Raw genomic sequence first — 20,346 nt, forward strand, 5'->3', positions numbered from 1 at the left:
AAGTGTGTCTGAAACTACAGTGCCCTTCTGTTTTTTTTTCTTCAGGCTCTACAGAGTTTTGTGTGTTGTTCTTTTGAGCGACAATTATTCCAGAGGTTTCAGGTTCACTTGTTTTGTTCTGCAGTGAGTTAACAGCTTTAGAGAGTTCATGTTTATTTGCTATGTCCTGCTGTTCGTCAACTGCTTCAGAGACGTCAGCCTCATTTTTTATGTTTCAGTAGATCCTGGACCTGCCCGGCCGCGCCCAAAATGGCGCCGGTGTAAATGGGACTCGTAACTGCTTGTTCTGTACTGGTTGCCCAACCTTGATATCACGAGATACATATGCAGTTTTGAAGCACATGGCGGAGGCTTGTCTGCTGTAGTGGGGCGCCCCTTTATCGTTTCAGTCGCCATTCCGCCCGCTTTTGCTACACTGTGCCTTTTCCGCCATTCAGCTGTTTAGCGCCCGCTCTTACGGCTACAGCGTCTCGCTCACCATGTAGTTGAGTTGCTCCCACTCTTGCGGTGCAGCGGTAGGCGGCTGCCACAGGACTCTTAAAATGGCGGCCGGCCCTTCGGATTTGGGCCTGGTCCAGTAAAATGGCCCTGGGACACCTTGGAACTCGGACGCTTGTCTGCCAGGGCTTGGGTTCCATTCTCGAAAGCGTCCCCTCAGCCTTGAAGATTGTACAAAAGTCTTGGGGGCCCTCGACTCCCGCAGGCTTCCGGTGGGGAGCGGCTGCCATGATTGCTTGCGGAATGGCCACGACGGAGCTACGAGATGGTGGTGCTCTCATGGTGACGCCAGCTTCAGTCTGAAACATCCAGAAACAAGGTGGGGCTTTCATCGTTTGGGGAAAAAAAATGTTTTAATCCAATGAAAAGTGTTATTTTTAGGTCACATGACCTAGTCTTACATAATTAGGAAAAGAAAAGTAAAATGAACCAATGAAAAGTTTTATTAACAAGTCACATGACCTGTTATGCTTACGTTACGCGCTGCGCGGCGCGCTCTGGATCGTTTCCGGGAAGCTGCGCCTTGCGCACCGGAGCACTTCCGGGTGCGCTAATGCGTCGCGTCATATGATGCATTACGCGACAATGCAGGTGCAGAATATAGTCAAAATGTCTCCACCAACCAGCGGTCGGAATTCCACCGCTTTCAGCAGTCCAAAAAATTCGGTCAAATCTTAAGAGCGGGAGCAACTCAACTACATGGTGAGCGAGACGTTGTAGTCGCAAGAGCGAGCGGTAAACAGCTGAATGGCGGAAGAGGCACAGAGTACCAAAAGCGGGCGGAATGGCAACTAAAACGGTAAAGGGGCGCCCTACGACAGCGTGTCTTCAGGTGAAACGGATTGTGGGACAAGGTCCAGAATGAAAGATTCTTCAAAAGGGAAAAAATTCCGCCGGACCCCGGGAGCCGGCCGCCTATGCCGGGGGCGATCTCAGGCCTCACCAGGGCAACACGACTTGGGGAGGGGGCAGGAGCCAAGCGCCCCCTCTCAGTCCGCGCCATCTCACCGCCCCTTGGGGGCCTCCGCCAAGCGGTTTAGGGAGGCACCGTATCACATTGTTTTCCAATGCAGTCAGGTCCACAAATGGACCCCACTTACTTTGAATAGTGAAGCTGCAGCAGGTGCAAATAAGGTTTAAACAGTGTTACAAGAGCTGCTTAGAACTCTGAAGTATGGCACTCAACAACCAGGACTTATGCCATTTATGTAAGGCAGTGACATGGAAGCAACTCAGGGACAAAAAGCATGAACGAACATTCACGTATGAAAATCTTATTTGGAGAAGGGGTAGAATCCAAACGCCCCCTGCCAGTTCGCGCCACTACACCGTATGTGGAAAATCTGAAGCCATCATTCTACAAACTCTCAACGCTTGTTATCAGTGCATGACTTTCATGCTCGATCGATTGAGCTAGCCGGATCGGGCAATAAAAAGTATAAAATAGTTATGTAAATAGTTATTTAATAAAATGTTTTACTCTGTTTCTTTGGTGGTGTGTTGTGTATATTTATAATATTTGCATAGGGTTTGCCGTTATTTTGGGCGGTGTGGGTGGCGGATTCGAGCTGTTTTGCAGCCCTCATGGTGTGGAGCTCAATTCATTTCACTATTTTCGTATTTCTCATGAAGGGTTATTCCTAATGTTTGTATTTTACCGAGGTTAAAAAGAGATCGAATTAGTGGTCTACTGATTTTGCTCGATTACTTTTATTTTTTTACACGATTTTTCACTATCTGCAAAGACTAAACAGAGTATTGCGACTTTGTGCTTGTTTGTAAATAGAGAATGATCCAAAGAGAACCAATTGTAAAACAGTAAATGCTTGGATAATAATTAATCAAATGGAGAGACAAGCAGGTACGACGGATTACAACAGGGGTAAAGGTCTGAGTTAACTACCGTTCACTATCTGCAAAGAGAGAGTACTACTAAGAGAAAAGAGGGGAGTGGGGGGGGGGCAGCGTTCAAAGCACATCAGCGTGCATAAACACGAAAACGTTTTTACCTATCACTTACTTGACATTTGACAGCTTTTGATATTTGCTATTAAAAAACCATTGAAATTCACAGAAAAAAACCATAGGTTATACTCCATATATAGTTAGGAATTTGAATTTACAAAACCTTGAAAATTCAATGAAAAAACCATTGGTTTTAGGCCATATATAGTTAGGGATTTGCATTTAGAAAACCTTATTTTACTCGCATAAAACCATTGAAATTCCATATATAGTTATAAGCGCTAACTATATATCGCGCACCCGCAATCCACTGCTGATGATGTCACATATTACATCATTCATGACATGGTTAGTGACATCACTGATGACATCACTGATGACATCTCAAATGACATCACTGATGACATCACTGATAACATCTCATTTGACATGACTGATCACATCACTGATGATATCATTCATGTGATAATACCATGAACCTCTTCAGACTCTAATATAACCTTAGATACAATCAGTGTAAACAGACAGTCACTCATCCATGGAGTTACTCACACACCTAGTCAGTTATGCCAAAAATCAATCACACCTCCATTTTCTCAACTATACAGTTATACACACCTTACTTATTCAAACATATACTAACACATATTTACTTTACTCTCTTATACAATCTCTGATACATGTTCACAATGATCCATACAGCCACTCACACATTCACTAGCTCTTATGCACAGTTATTTATAGATGTCAACTCTCACATGTACTGTGTTTTACATATGTACTTAATTTGACATGTAGCACTGAGATATCCATTCACTCACTAATACACTCATGCACAGTCAACCGCCCATACAGCTGTTTCCACATGCAGTTTTGAATCTATACATATAGTGAATCAACTACTCACACATCTATGTACAGAGTCACACACCTCCCAGCCACCCATACACACACACTCAGTTTCCCATACAAATACTTGGACAACCAATCAATAACCCATACAGTTACTCATATAGCTACTGATCAACATATGCAGCAGTTTACAGAACAACAGACATAATGATGCACTAATTAAGACAGTTTAGTCACTAACCCGTGCACTCAGTGAGACACATTTAATCACTCACTCATACAGTCAGTCATGCACCTACTAAATCCTTCATCCAGACACTTATACATCCACTCATTCTTCAATATGTAAGACATGTTTTAACTTTACAGAAACATACAGTCACTGGATGTTGTCATCAGTGATGTCATCAGTGATGTCACTAACCATGTCATGAATGATGTAATATGTGACATCATCAGCAGTGGATTGCGGGTGCGCGATATATAGTTAGCGCTTATAACTATATATGGAATTTCAATGGTTTTATGCGAGTAAAATAAGGTTTTCTAAATGCAAATCCCTAACTATATATGGCCTAAAACCAATGGTTTTTTCATTGAATATATATATATATATATATATATATATATATATATATATATATATATATATATGTATTAAAAAATTATTATTATTATTTTAACTTACATTAATTATTTATGAATTTTAAGGTTATTTAAGTATTTTAAGTATGTTTAAGTTAATTATATTTATTATTTTATTAATTTTCAATTACTTTTAAGACATTTAAAAAAAAATTGATATTTTGACTAACTAGTTTTTTACAAAGATATTTTTGATTCGATATTTTTGTACTTACCTGTTTGGAGATAGGGATCCTATATTTTTGCATTCTATATTTTTTACTCAATATTTTGGTAAGTCTATATTTGTGTCATCAATATTCTTTCAGGAATTCAGAGGAAACACTTCTGCCCTTTCAGGTCAGCTTATTACTTGTGCCTGGGAGGAATTTCACACCGATTTCATTACAAGAACGGAGGCTACATTATGCAATGACTTTTAATTGCAGATCCAAGCCAGTCGCACCACAATATAAAGGTTCCAAAAAGAACACTGAGATACAGTAAGACATTACACATAGCAACTAACAGCCTCTTTTAAATGCGGCTCCAAGCAGATAAGTAGCTCATATTTTTCTCCCTTATCTAACACTATTGTCATTTAATATTGTTATGGATCTTATTTTCTGGGGAGGTTTATATTGAGGTTGAGTTAATTCTCACATTTTCATGCTGTTAAATTATTTTTATGCTGTTGAATTCTCCTCTATCTACCCTTATGTAGTTTTACCTACACTTCCTACCCCCCCCCCCACCCCCCACCTCCCCGGAACTGCAATTTACGGAGATCTTACCTTCCCTTTCACTGTTTAGGCTTTAACCTTGTCGCCTTTTACCCCCCTTTACTCCCCCTTGTGAGCGCACATCCGTATTCCTCGCACAAGATCGGCTGCCTAACTCGTTTTATCCAAGAGTTACTTTGCCGATTTGAAGGCACATAACTCCGATTATTTATTGATTTTGCCCCTGCAGTGAGCCATGCGCCTGCTTTCTCACACGCGCTACCCGGGAGGCACAGAGACAATTCCCGCTTCATGACGGAAGCAAATTAAATAAACGCCGTACCTTTCTCTCGTCAAACTCCCAAACAACCCTCGCTTCGTGACTAAAGCAAACTAAATAAACGCCATACCTTTTTCTAAGCCGAGCTTCCTTCTCCGCCTGAATCCCGATGAGGGTTACAAGCATACACGCGATATGTTTATTAGAGGAAAGTTCCCTGGCGAGCCGCACGCTTCGTGAGTGTCTCGCCTAGGGACTTTCCTCACACCCATGACAGTTGAGATTCAGCTGTTCATAGACGCCGGAGCCTCGCTGTTTTTTCGCTCGTAGCTAGTGTCAGGCCTGGAAAGTCTTCAAAAAAAAATATATATATAAGAGAGTTTAAAGGCATTTGATTTATATGCCTATATACCTATATGCTTAACTTCTCTCTAAAGATTCCCTTTCTTTAGTTCAACCCTTTGCTTAAAAAAAAGAAAAGAAAAAGGCAATATGGAAAACCTTTCTGATTCAGATTCAGAAGGAAACAGTGCTACGATCCCTAACTTTAATAGGGAGAATTTCCGGACTATGATCCAGAAAGAAATGAAATCCTGCCTTAGGGAGACCTACAAGAGACCCATACCTCCACAAGAGGATGTCTCTGATGTTTTTAATGGTGAAAAAGTTGGTGCTAAACGTACCAAGAAAAGTAACAACACTACTACCGAGACCCATGTGAGCACGGCAGGTCCTAGCACCTCGAATATTGTTGGTGGTCTTGGCACCACAACATTTTCGGATGGTCCTCGCACCTCAAATAATAGAGATGTCTTTTATGACACACATCATTCGGGTGCCTCTTACGGCCCAAATACCTTGGATGCCCTTAGCGGCTCATTATCACTAACTGCTCAAGACTTCCAGGTGGGCTCGGATAATGATGATGATGATGATTTAGATCCAGACGAGTACGTTCTGGATTTAGATGATGGGGATGTTGGAATTTTTGACGAGGAGGATGAAGCCCCCTCTACATTCAAGGATAGTATTTTAAATCCCTTGGGAGAGGAGATGTTTTCCCCCCTAAATCTAAAGCATCCACATTCCACACAATGGTCCCCTCAGGAGCATGTATCAAAATTTATCAATTGATTCGATTTCCCCTTGAGAGAGGAACAAGGAATATTTTAAGGGCTGAGTGTTCAAGACCCTCAATCGATGAGAAGGCATTTTATGCCCCTAATTTGGATCCTGATTTAATCAAATACCTATTTAGACTCGGTCGCGAATCTGGAAAAGGTCTTGAAAAAGCGTTTAAAGGGTGCCAAGATCGCCTATTAGACGTGCTTGGTCCATTGAGCAGAATTCTTGACTCCGCTGAGGAATGTTACCTTAAAGGTACCCAGCTTGATACTGATCTAATAAGAGTTTGGAGTCAGAGAGCCCTCATTCTCCTAGGTAATGCCAATACTAGTATCAACGCTGAAAGTCGTAGGCTCATCCTTTTTAAACTAGACCCTAAACTCACAGATATGGCTGAGAAGGAACCTTCATTGAATCCAAAAGGCCTACTCTTTGGTGAAGAGCTTATAAGATCTTTAGGAAAGTACGTCTCAACTTTTACTGCTCTTGATAAGGCCCAAAAGAATATGAAGAGAGTTTTCAGCAATAATGTTTTTGGAAGGGCCGGAAGAAGGGGCCTCCCTTCCGGCCGGTATAACCAAAGGCCCTACCAGAGATCACGCCCCTTTCGAAGAGGCTCATACCAGAACAATTACTTCAACACCTCCAACCGCGGAAGAGGAAATCGAGCAAGAGGTGGAAGATCTCGATCATCTTTCTCATCAAACCCTCCAAGTAAGTTCCCTTCATTTACTTTCTCCTTCTTCCCCTCCAAAAGTAGGAGGCAGACTGAAACTTTTTTCAAAAAAATGGGAGGAAATAACTCAAGACCCGTGGGTTCTGTCCACAGTAACAGGCTTTATGATAGATTTCGTTCAAACTCCATTTCAAACCTCATTCCCGAGGGATTTGGAATTTGGAATTTGGATGGGTATCTATAGAGCGCGGACGTTCGCTCCGGAGGGAGCATCTTGGCGCTGTAAAACCTGGGACCAGAACGCTGGGAGGGAGGTGGAGGATTAAATGGATGATTTAGTCCAGTCATCAGAGAGATTAAAAATCCACGTCTTGAGGTGCTTCCTATATTGTTTCTCATGCGTCTGAAGCCTGAGATGCCTTGGCATACTGTTCCAGGCTCTGATAGCCAGAGTGCTAAGTGTTTTCCCACCTTTGGTCTTCAGGTTGAATTTAGGCGGGGTCATGATGTTTTCTTGCAAAGATCTGAGAATGCGGCCCGGGGAGTAGTGAGGGAAGCGTTTCGACAGGTAGATTGGGCCAGTTTTGTGGAAGGCTCGGAATGCTATGATGAGAATTTTGAAAAGTATTCTCTTGTGCAAGGGGAGCCAATGCAGGGATCTGAGGGCAGTGGAAATAGAAGATTTGCGTGGGAGTTTTAGGACAAGACGCGCGGCAGTATGCAGGACACTTTGCAATTTCAGACGGGTGGATTTCTTGGTCCCTGCCAGAAGGCCATTACAGTAGTCCACTCGAGAGAGAATGAGGGCTACTGCAACGGTCTTTCTGGAATCAAGTGGGAGAAAGTCAAAAAACTTTCTCATGGATTTAATAATGCCAAAGCATTTCCCTGCTACAGTAGTGACATGGGGATCGAAAGAAAGGTCGGAATCGAAAATGACTCCGAGGTTTCTGGCCGATGAGACTGTCTGGGGTGGGGCAGTAGAGTTGTCAGGCCACCACAGGGCGGGACAGAAAGAGGCGTTCTTTCCAATAGGCAGGATCTCGGTTTTGCTGGAGTTACAGCGAAGATGGTTGGTATCCATCCAATGAAAAACGGCTGTGAGGCAACGTTTGAGGTTAGCTTCGGCCAGGTTGGAATTGTCGTCGAGTGGGATGATAAGCTGAGTGTCGTCAGCATACGACGTAACAGTGATGCCGAATGACTCTATGAGCGAGAGCAAGGGGATGAGATATATGTTGAATAACAGAGGGCTGAGAATGGAGCCCTGGGGAACTCCACACGAGATCTTTTTTTCTTTGGATTGGAAAGGGCCCAGTGAGATAGTTTGAGACCTGTCACTAAGGAAGGAAGTGATCCAGGCTAGGGCTGAGTTGGTTATGCCAATTTCCATGAGTCTGTTGAGAAGAATGGAGTGGGAAATGGTGTCGAATGCCGCCGTGAGGTCAAGAAGGATCAGAATGGCTTTCTTCCTCTGATCTTGGAGGTTTTTAATGGTGTCTGTCAGCTCGATCAGGGCGGTCTCGGTTGAATGTCTGGGTCGAAAACCAGATTGCTGGGGGTGAAGTAGGTTGTGAGCGTCTAGGAAGGATTTGAGTTCTTTGTGGACTAGTTGTTCCGTAATTTTTCCCAGTGCAAGTAGTAGTGTGATGGGACGAAGGTTAGTTAAATCCGAGGGGGGTTTGTTTGCCTTTTTCATCAGAGGTTTAACTACACCTTTTTTCCAGGTGAGCGGAACAGAGCCAGTTTTGAGGGAGAGATTGATTATCTCGTTAATGATGGGGTTTACTTCATGAATGATGGTATGCAGGACCTTGGGGGGACAAGGGTCTGCGGGAGAGCCGGATTTGCATGCGAGGATCGCTTCTCTGGTCTGAATTAGATTTACCGGGGAGAAGTGGTCGAGACAGTTTACCATCGGGCGAGATTCGTCTGGCTCCAAAGAAGAGTGAGCCGGAGGGGAGGGGGGGAAGCTGGTGTGGATGGAACTGATTTTTTCCTCAAAGTAGTCGGAAATCTTATCACACAGCTCTTGGGACGGGGGGATCTCTGGTTGGAGGGCTTTGGGTTTGGTAAAAGATTTTACTATGGAGAAGAGGGTTTGTTGTTTTTGACCGGCCTCATTAATGGCGTTAACATAGTATGTTCTTTTCGCTGATTTTATAGCTGCTAGGTAATTTTTTCTCTGGAGAATGTAGTCGTTGCGGTCGTCCTTATGGTAGGATCTGCGCCATTTGCGCTCTGCTTTCCTGCAGAGTAGGTGGGCTGCGGTGAGATCAGGTGTGTACCAAGGGGCTTTGATTTTTTTATTTTTTAAGATGTTATCTTTTTTAGTGGGTGGACATCGATTAGCGATTTCTTGAGAGAGCCAGTTGTTAAAGGAGACTGCATCTATATCGATGTTGCCAGAAAAGGGTGGGGGGTTAGCAGGGGAGAAAGGTTGAGAGGTAAAGCTTGCCTGAACAGTTCTCCAATTTGTGGGATGAGTGTGTTGGTGAGTTGGTTTTTTGCAGTTAGGAGGGGGAGCATAGAGGATATGGAACGGGATCAGGCTGTGATCCGACCAGATTTGGGGAATAGGAGGTGAAGTGGAGATGTCAGGAAAATTGGAACAGACCCCGTCCAGGGTGTGACCGAGGGAATGGGTGGGTAGCTTGACGCTTTGTTGCATATTAAACATCTCCAATGTTTGCAACAAGTTACTAGTGGGGGGGTCAGCAGGTAGTTCCAGATGCAGGTTGAAATCGCCCAGGAGGGTGAAGTACGGGTATCGGAGTAGGAAGTGTCCAAATGCGTCGTTTAGGGAGCCGAGGAATTTAGCGGCATTTCCAGGAGGGCGGTAGATGAGGCCACCAGAGAAGGAGAGGGTTTGACTAAGCTTGATGGAAAAGCCTAGTCCCTCGGCATCTGTGAGGGGGTCGAGGCCGAAAGTGTGGCAGCTAAAGGAGTTTCTTAGGATGAAAGCGACACCTCCTCCTCTGCCTTTTGGTCTATCCTGTCTGTGGAAGGAGTACCCTGGTGGGAGGGCGATGGCTATATCCGGGTTACTGTCTTGAGTAAGCCAGGTCTCGGTGACTAAGAGGCAGTCCAGGTTGTGGTCGATAATGAGGTCATGAATGTCCTGGCTGTGTTTGCACATTGATCTGGCATTTATCAAACCTCCAGTGAAGTGAGGTTGTTTGAGGGAGGTTGCCAGCTTGGTGGCAAAGTTAAGGGTCCAGTGACAGTTGTTGCAACTAATGGGACCGTATACATTAGAGAGATCTAGTTTGCAGGAGCAGTCGGAACTGCCTCGTAGATTGCGAAGGTCGTTGGGTGCATACCTGATGTTTAGAGGATGTTTGGCAGGGGTTCCTGCGTCCAGCGCGGTCTTAGCGCGGACGGGCGCAGACGGGCTTGCCTTAGGCGCGCCTTCGGCGCGCAGACGGCGCTCCCGCTGCGCTCGTCCGCTGCGCGTCCTGTACAGGCACATTTATGGGCGACCTCGAGGGGCGTGGCCTCGAAAAGGGGCGGAGTCAGCGTGCTCGCCGGTAGTGATGGCGGCTGCAGGCTGTAAGCGCTAGGAAGGGCGCTGGTTGAGGTATGGTTCAATTGGTTTCAAAGCACAGCTACACAAATAGTGACACCACACATAAAATTCTGACAATTTTTAAAATCGCGCTAGAGTACCTCCAGTGTCCCGGCTTCCGCCTCAGGAACTGGGTCAAGGTTTCTGCTTGCCGCTCGTGATTCAGCGGTATATATCCTGTGTTCAGGGGGCGTGGCCTCGAAAAGGGGCGGAGTCAGCGTGCTCGCCGGTAGTGATGGCGGCTGCAGGCTGTAAGCGCTAGGAAGGGCGCTGGTTGAGGTATGGTTCAATTGGTTTCAAAGCACAGCTACACAAATAGTGACACCACACATAAAATTCTGACAATTTTTAAAATCGCGCTAGAGTACCTCCAGTGTCCCGGCTTCCGCCTCAGGAACTGGGTCAAGGTTTCTGCTTGCCGCTCGTGATTCAGCGGTATATATCCTGTGTTCAGGGGGCGTGGCCTCGAAAAGGGGCGGAGTCAGCGTGCTCGCCGGTAGTGATGGCGGCTCCATCTCAGTGGAGAAGGAGAAAATAGTAGAGGAAGAGATATCTTCTATGCTCCAAAAAGGAGCGATATTAGAAGTCCCATGGATTCCCTAACCTTTGTAAGCTCTTTGTTTCTTGTCGAGAAAAAAGGAAAAGGTTGGAGACCGGTTATAAATTTGAAGGGCCTGAACAAATTTCTCGTTTACAGGCATTTCAAAATGGAAGGGATACATCTTCTGAGAGACCTTCTTTAAAAAGAAGACTGGTTAGTCAAACTAGATTTGAAGGACGCCTACTTCACTATTCCGATGGCGGAAATACATCAACCTTACCTACAATTTCTTTGGAAAAATCATCTTTATCAGTTCAGGGCTCTCCCCTTCAAGCTTTCGGCCGCCCCTTGGTGTTTTACCAAAGTAATGAGAGCAGTAGCCTCCTAAGAGAACGGGGAGGTTGTCTTATTATTTACCTCGACGACATCTTAATAATGTCCCAGGACCTACCTCAGATTCACATCGACCTAGAAACGGTTATGAATCTGCTGGAAAGTCTAGGTTTCATTGTCAACAAAGAGAAGTCTATTCTAACCCCCCCTCAAATCTCTGGAGTTCCTGGGTTTCACTCTAGACACTTCCAAGTGCCTTCTTCTTTTACCTCCTTCAAAAATCTCAAAGATCAAAAAAGAGATTTGTCATGTCTTAAGACAGAAAGACATCCCTTTAAGGGAACTGGCAAGACTTCTAGGTCTCTTATCTTCTTCCATCCAGGCGATCTTCCCAGGTCCTCTGAATTACCGGGCCTTACAAAGGATAAAAGGAAGAGCGTTGAGGTCCGGTCTTTGGTACGAAGACCGAATCACCCTAGATTTGGAGGCCAAAACAGAATTGAACTGGTGGGTAAAAAACCTGGAAGCTTGGAATGGGAAAGCAATTTTCGGGTCGGAACCGGATTTTGTGCTGGAATCAGATGCTTCCCTTCATGGTTGGGGTGCTTGTTTCCTAGACCAGAATACGGGTGGTGTCTGGTCTCAGGAGGAGTCATCTCACCACATCAATTTCCTAGAAGTTACTGCTGACCTATACGCCCTTATGAGTTTCAAGTACTCAATTCAAGGGAGATCGGTTGTTCTGAAAATGGACAATGTTTCGGCAGTGGTCTTCATCAATCGGTTGGGAGGCACGAAGTCTGCCGACCTTTCGAACCTAGCAAGGAAACTTTACAGGGCTACCAACATGCATAATGTAGCCTCCGTTCTTGTAATGAAATTCCGATTCTCCTATTAACATGCCTAGAGAATCTAGATTTCATTAAAGACACGGAGGCTCAAATTATCCCCCCCAACCCATCCCTGTTTGGTATTGGGTTTAATTTAACATGATGTTATTCATATTCTTAATGTTATGTATTTTGAATTGTTTATTGTTCAATTGTTCACCTGTTTTTGAAACTGCTTACATTGTTTTTTAGGATACAAGTGTTCATTGTCCTCTTTCTTCCAGATAACCCTTCTACTTATCCTACTTTTGACGTTTCATCATCAGGAGGTCGTTCATTTGTCTTCTTCTTCTTCAATTTTGCTTCTATTTACTTGGAATCTCCTGGAATCTACTGGATCTACTTTCGCCAGATTTAAAAGAGGCTGTTAGTTGCTATGTGTAATGTCTTACTGTATCTGAGTGTTCTTTTTGGAACCTTTATATTGTGATGCGACTGGCTTGGATCTGCAATTAAAAGTCATTGCATAATGTGAGCCTCCGTGTCTTTAATGAAATCTAGATTCTCTAGGCATGTTAATAGGAGAATCGCAATTCACACCCGTTGAAGGCTAATTACTGGCTTGGAGAGACAGGAGAGCTAATGCTAACTAGCCTCCAAGAACTTCACCCAGGAAAATGGTAACTTTCTAAAAGTTACTTTTCCTTAGTATTTTATAAAATTCCAGCTTCCCAACTGAATTGGATTTTCATACCTATTAAAGTAATGTTTTAATTGTTTCTCCAGCTGGTACCATTTCCGAGATACAGTATTAGTATTTTCATCTGTACTCTGATTTTCTACATAGGTCAGTTAAGCCAGCCAGATTGAAAGTAGCTGTTGCGTGCTCATCACTGTAAGGACATGCTTGCATTACAGTTCTATACCTCCTACCTTTAAATACTATGCAACCTGCCTTGTGGGCTATAAGGCCTACATAAGGGAGATTGTTATACCTTAAAAGGGTATAACAGGCCCAAATGCAGCTTTTTCACTGCTACAGTCAGCCTTCAATAGGACGCCTGAAGCTATGTTTGCACTGCCACTGTAGTAGATAACACAACAGGTGCTGCAGTCCACAAGATGTTTTTAACTTCTAGGTCCTGGGCACAAATTGTACCACATGCAAAAACCACAGTTGATGGACAGAATGCAGAACAATGTCATACATTCACCCCAGTACAGAGATCTGGGCCTAAATCCATCGTTTTTTTGGACTCCACACCACCCCAGTTTAGACATGGCTATATGCAAATCAGGCTTTATCCTGTGCCTCATGGGAACAGTCCAGCCAGAACTACCACGCCATGTCTTCCCTGGACCGGTATCAAGCATCCTAGGACTGGTTTCTGGCTATCAGCCGTCTTCAGCCAGGATAGCTTGACTCCAGTGGTGTGGAGAGCCCGAAACCGGTCCTTGGATGCTTGTTTCCAGTCCAGGGAGGACCTGGCTTTGCAGTTCGGGCTGGACTGTTTCCATGGGGCACAGGGTCAAGACTGATTTGCATATGGCTGGGTTCAAACTGGAATGGCATGGTGAGCAAAAAAACGATGGATTTAGGCCCGGATCTGTGTACTGGGGTGAATGCATGACATTGTTCTGCATTCTGTTCATCACCTGTTGTTACAATTTGTACCACATACTTGGTTTATAGGAAAGTTAAATATGTCAATTAGGAGTATGCAAATTCAACCATTTTAAAAGGGGGGGCACAGGCACTTTACTCCTGGATAGCAGGAGTAAAGTGCATAGAGTTCTAGAGCCAGAAAACTTACACAGTTCAGAAAAATATGAGAAATCTGGGGTTACCACAAAGAAAATGTGAATTTCCTAAAGGGAGCATGACCTTATGGACACTGAGGTGCTGGCTGTGACTGATGTATTTACATTGCAGGTATACATATATCCCTATGGTGTGGCCACTCCCACAAGGCCGCTTCTCTCACTTTAGGGAAACCAGTGCATGACAGGCAGGGACAGTGTCCGGTAAAATATCTATCATGTACTCCAAACAATGAAATGCACATATGTGTGGTCAAAATACAAATCTGTGCTTTAGTGAGTGCATACAGGCAAAATATACTAATGGGTTATGGATCCCTTAATGGAGTCTTTCTCACTGTGTCTTGCTCTTTTTGTTTATCCTCTTCCTTCACCTCTTGCCATTCCCTTTTTATTGTTTAAATGCTCTTTTCCAATACATGCTCCTCATTCTATTACATTTTTGACTGTTTCTATTATTATATCAAAGTAAAACATTTAAAGTGATACCTTGGTAAGTAATCATTTTCATTTATTTGGGTGCTAAGCTTGTTTTTATAGACTTGCAGTTACTACAGTTGCTAGTGACAGTGCTATATCAATGCCTTTTTTTCAGCATCAGCAAAGGAGGCCCAAAGTAGGAACTAGAGGGGCCAAAATAGATTGCAGAATGAACAATAAGTTCCTTTCTTGATGACAACTACTGCATTTGTTAACTTTAATGCAGTATTCTGTCCTCACCCCTCTAAGTCTGGTCCCCAACCTTAAACACCCTACTACTCTTGTGACTTTTCCTCCTGGCCATTTAACAGGTAGAAGAGGGTTTACTGCCCACCCATTCCCTCTACCAATGCACATCATGTGACTTCTCCAAGTCTTCTTCTAATGTTTGTGTTTATGCCATCCATTACACTAGTCCATTGTCTCTCTCTTTTACCCTAACCTATCCGTAAGCAAACCTAAACTCAGTTGAAGCCCTAGATTAACCCTTAAATAATCCCTGCTAGCACCCAAATCAAGAACTACACTTGTTGTACTATTGGTAGGAGAATAAATTAGGGAGAAGGATATGGGTTGAGGACTGGGAGTCAAGAAGATAGGGGAAGGGTCATGGCTCATGAAATGCTACACGGTAATAGCTGACCAAACTCATTTGGCATGGCTAAGTAAATCAATCATATTGCATGAATAATCAAATAACTTGGGTGGTAAAAATTAATGTGCCATATTTTCTTCACAGGTATAATTTTGCAGTTAGTTATCTTTCATACAGTTAATCTGTCTGGTCAAAATTTGCTTCATTTACTAAAACAAAATAGTTAGCTCCATGAACAAAAGTAAATATTATGCAGCACATAAAAGTATTGGAATTGTCTGAAGTAGATTTCTGACAAGTCCAAAATATCAAAAACCCATTCTATACTTAGGCTGCAGCACCTTGAATGTAAATAGAAAAAAAATAAGAAACTACTTATCTATTAATCATCAATCATGAAAATGTGGTCTTGCAATGACACTGCGAGATAAAAAACCCATAAGGAGATTGTTTTTAAACTAAGGCATCTCACAAAGCTGGAGTCAGTGATTTAAAAAAAATATTTAAACTTTTTCGGGTAGACTTACCTGTTTCTTGTTGTAATCTTTCAGAGCAGACTCAAATCCCTCCTCAAGCCTTTCAAAAGCAATCCCCACATCGGTGGACCACCAGATCTGTGAACCAGTCAGTGCAACTTGAGCTGGGAAATCAAAAATCCACTGCTCCCGGGGTTTCTCTTCATGTGCAGCCACAGACTCTGTTATATGATGCCGTACTGTGTCACACATGGTGTCTTCCAACTGTTTCAACCAACTTTCCACCTGTGATAAGGTGAAGAAAAATGAATGGCCAGCATCTGTTTAAGAACCCATTGCATTTATCTATTCCGCTATAGTCTGAATGAATATATAATGAATATATAATGCCAAGTTTCCATTTCTGCCTCTGAAAATTAGTGTATGGGATACCATAAAAGCCTTTTCCTCCAGAGAGGAGCTATAATCAAGTTCCAAAACATATTTTCTACTTTCCCATATACTGTGAATTTCTCAGGTATTCTCTCAGAATGTAATAAAATATATTTTCCACCTCCCCCTGGGTTATAAAGATAAGGAAATAAATAAAATATGAATCTTCCAATAATAGGTCCAAACTTTGAGGTGAGTGAACAGGGCTAGGGCACATTTAAGAAGTTAACAATTTTGAGGCACTACTTATGCAGAAAAAGTGTGCAGAATAAAACAGAAAAGGATAAAATGTAGGTAAAGTAGAATATCTTGAGATATTTCCTACTTGTTAGGTGATAATACACAGCCTGAAGTTATGCTAAACTATGATCCAGATGTAAGAAGAATTAATTCTCAAAAATCAGTTTCAAATTTCATATCAACATTTTTGTGAATGGATTCTGATTTTGCAAACTGAACTAAGTACTAATAGGTCTATTTGCAAAATCGCAATTTGGAGTCGGTAGCAATTCGACCTACCCCATTAATATTAATGAGGTACGAGACTCACTCCAATTGGAGGACATCACAATGATAATGGCCTGCTTGGGTCAGCAGACCACCATGTCTTGGATCAAACTCTTTTGTCTTTTTTTTTTTAAACTGCAGCCCATTTTCCTGAAAGGAAACAAGGCTGAGTTTAGAAAGAAAAGATTACATTATGAACAAAGGTTTGTTTGGGAGCTGCCCATGGTCCGGTGGACCAGTATCTACTCCTCAGCCAACTTTTATTTTTTATTTTTTTTAACATTCAGGCTAGGTTGTCTTTCCCAAGAGAACCCTTTCTTATTGTAAATGAGGTACCACCTCCATTGAGGAGTCATTAACTTTCAATGGCTTGAGACCAGAATTCTGGTCGCAAACCAATGATGCATCTGATACCGAATCACAATTTGAAAAGGGTGCCCTAAACATGCCCCATCCAAATTGCGATCTGCTATTCATTTCTAAACCCATTTTTTGATTTGGTAAGAGAATACCAAAGAGCCATTTTGTGGTGACAAACCCTTTAGTTTTGTGAATAGTGGAGTTTGTAAATTTAAAATGGCGTCATCTGGCCCTTTGAGCTAGAAAATACAGTTTCAACTCAAACCCATTCACCACACAGACTTTTTCTTGGTTAGTGGTACTTTTTAAAAGTCCTGGTGAGAAGGTTTTATCTGTTGATGCTGATATATGTTTAGGATCCTGCTAGAATCAACAATAATAGACCAATATCACCCGAGCTCTCCTAGAAGAAAGTTGTGAGGTTTCATAAAAGTGAAAACTTTGCATGCTTTATTGATATCATGCAGCCCTATATAATAATTGGCTTATGCACTTCAACATGTTGCAGAACTTTCTCAATACTTTTTTAAAATTGTATTTTTTTTTGTGGAGGCCACAGCCAGTGGAAGCAATAACTGACATCATATGAATATTTAACAGTAAATGAAAAGCTCCACATAATAATATAAACATTTTGCGATAATGAGACTAAAAGGATCTATGGGTCAGGCAACCTGTTCAGCGAGCTTGGAAGCAAATTAGGAGATCTTTGTATGTTCATGATTTGGTCTCCATTGAAGAGTCTTGAGCCCTACTGAAGAGTTCTGTGTAGTGTGGATTTTTGTGTAATCAGTAATAGCATGTTAACGATCACAGTGATTTGTTAAACATGAACATTGTTATCTTTGAATATATGGCTGTAGCCGTTGTGAAAATGTTATTATGTCTGCAAAATTTGCAAAAATCATGAGACTTGTATATTTCACATACACAAAATATGAAACACTTCATGGGTGGCACATTGCACACATTTCTTCCATGTGCTTGTTATGGGCAGAAATCAATTTGTGGGTGACATTTTCTGCTCGCACCAGAGACTTTTGAGAGCCTGCCATGAATACGAATGTCACTATGCATATCATAATGTTCATATATTGTCATACAAATTTTTACAAGGTAAAAGGACTAATTCATACTATACCCCAATGTCCAACTAATTATTCATTGGTAATATTATATCTATCTATCTATGTATCTATATAAGTTTGTCAGCCAGCCATTTGATGTGACTTAGTTGTAACACAACAGTATTACTTAACAAACATCATTAAATCAAACTCCAATAAACCTATTATTGCAAAGTGATCCCACAAAACAATAGTCTAAGCTAGGATGAACATGAAACATCTACACAAAAAGAAAAAAAACAAATGACAATACAAGGATTGTGTGAGCCGCTACTTGAAGTCATGTGAGTAACCAATTTAAAACATTGAAAACAAAAAGGGGCATAACCTCAATTCTGAAAATGCAGCACATTTTCTATAGTTCAAAAGGGAGGGATTTCTGACATGCTCATCCTAACTTATTCTAAAGCTCTTTACAATAGAATGAGGCGGGGCACGACCATTGTTCGGAATGCTCAATTTTTGAATTTACTGGGACCTTGAGAGAGCTTCAATGTGAAATGGTAACTATTTCAGCAACTTAAAAAATGTAATCGAAAATATATTGTTTATGCCTGTTGTGATATGGCCTATACCAGGCAGGCAACTTGTATTGAAAAAGAGTAACACATAAAAATAATAATTATCAGTTGCCTACGTGGTCAGATGACTTTTGCAATGGCTTGCTTCCCCAGGAGTATGAAGAGAAGGCTGATTGGATTTTGCTTTCTAGGCTGAGGTGCCTAAATATTTTTTCCTAAAACAAAATATTTGTATTCACCGTTTTTCAACTATAAAAAATGTACACTGTAACCAAGTAGATTCCACTTCTCTTGTTCTTATTACAGTGACCCTTTAATGGTCTTTCCAATTTAAAATCCCAGTATTTTAACGTATTTGTACATTATGTATGCAGAACATTAAGAGATTCTCTCAGATCACCTTCACTTTTCTTTAAATCATGTTGGGATAATTAACATCATTTTGGGAGGTATACGTTACCCTTGTGATGCACAGTTTCCTAAACTACTCTAGTATGCCCCTTTGAGTAAATCTGCACCAATTGCAGTACCCTAACTGTAAACAAACATTTTCAGAGAAAATACAAGAACTAAAGAAAAGTGACTGGCGTTTTTTTTTTGCACTTTTTTTTGCGCTAAAATATTGACCTAAATCACGAATTTTCATTCCGCATAATTTTGCTGACATTTCACGTATTTCTGCAAAAGAAAATTACAGAAATTTCACTCACCTATACTTTTCATAAGACTGCAATGATTACAATTCCATGTACAGAACTATATACAAACTAAAAATGTTAAAATGGTCTGCTGTGCCAAATACTAACGTTTAACATCACATTAAATGGTTAAGAACAAACACAAAGAAAATATAGTAATTAAAGTTATAATGTATTCTGGTTTCCACTGTAATAAAACATGCCTGTCCTTTAGCAGAATAGAGGAATTTCATTTATACATAAATTGAAACAAACTATATTTTACCTGCCCATGACATCTGAGGTTTTGGTAGAATGGGACATACTCCATTTCTTTACTATACATCCCAAGTGCTACGTTTTTAGACTCCTGTTCATTCACTTGAAATTTAAGATCAGCAATGTTGTCAAAGAGTTTCACAAGATGGTGTGTCACCTGGAAGATAAAGACACCAAGGAATATGAGGAGCATTTATATCTTGCCTTTTAAAAATGTTTACCAATCCCTAGAGGCTGCATGACATCTACTATCAGATGCTATTTGTTATTAGTTTTCTTGGTTCCAAGGTAAAACCACGTCAATTGTCATTATTAAACCATATTGGAGACACTGACTAAGCACAGCGCACCTGTAGCCATCCAGAAGGTCTATGGGAGCATGATATATATAAATACTCTGGTATTTGAACTTGAATGACTGCCAATCCAATCAGAAGCCGATGATGTAAAGTGCCGGATCATGTAGAGTAGCATGAATGAAAAAAGGCAAGACTTGGTCCAATTTACTCTAAGGGCCAATACTGTAACACATTGAGTAAGCACTAGCTCAATTTTGGGCCAGATCACAGATATTGTGAAGGTAAAGGAGCATATCATCTACGTAGAGCGAGTGTGTGCCATCGCGGAGGAGTTTGCACGGTTGTTGGCCCTATGCATGAAACAAATGGGCTAAAGGCTCCACTGCCAGGTAGAAGAGGAGTGGGGATAACGGGCAACCCTGTTCCATGCCTCTCTGTATCTTCAATGTGTCTGATATATAACAACCAAACGTAACCCTGGCTGTCCTGTTATCATACAGCTGTTTGATCAAGCAGATAAAGCAGGCTTTCAGGGAAAGACAGTGCCATTCTAGTGAGTCAAATGCCTTCTTTAGATTGTGAACCAGGTATCCCGGCTGTGGATTTGTCTGTGTGCATTTTTCAGCACCCCAAAAAAAACAGCATGAATTCCAAAAGGTGTTTCTGGTCAGTACAAAACCATTCTGGTCGGGTTGGACCAACTGTGGGACCAAATGGGCCAGCATGTCTGCTAGGAACTTGGTCAGCATTTTATAATC

At 42.0% G+C, this 20,346-nt stretch overlaps 1 protein-coding gene across 1 annotated transcript in view; it reads right to left on the reverse strand.

The window, feature by feature from the left end:
* Positions 1-20,346, reverse strand: part of DNAH11 (dynein axonemal heavy chain 11) — a 3,435,931-nt gene that overhangs the window by 2,187,027 nt on the left and 1,228,558 nt on the right. The window contains exons 30-31 of the mRNA XM_086939827.1: positions 19,297-19,446; positions 15,438-15,671 (exon numbers count right to left, since the gene is read on the reverse strand). Coding sequence (XP_086795953.1) covers positions 15,438-15,671; positions 19,297-19,446 — 384 coding nt within the window. The remainder of the gene's footprint in view (positions 1-15,437; positions 15,672-19,296; positions 19,447-20,346) is intronic.

This window comes from Lissotriton vulgaris, chromosome 10 (assembly GCF_964263255.1).
Source record: "Lissotriton vulgaris chromosome 10, aLisVul1.2, whole genome shotgun sequence".
NCBI lineage: Eukaryota > Metazoa > Chordata > Amphibia > Caudata > Salamandridae > Lissotriton > Lissotriton vulgaris.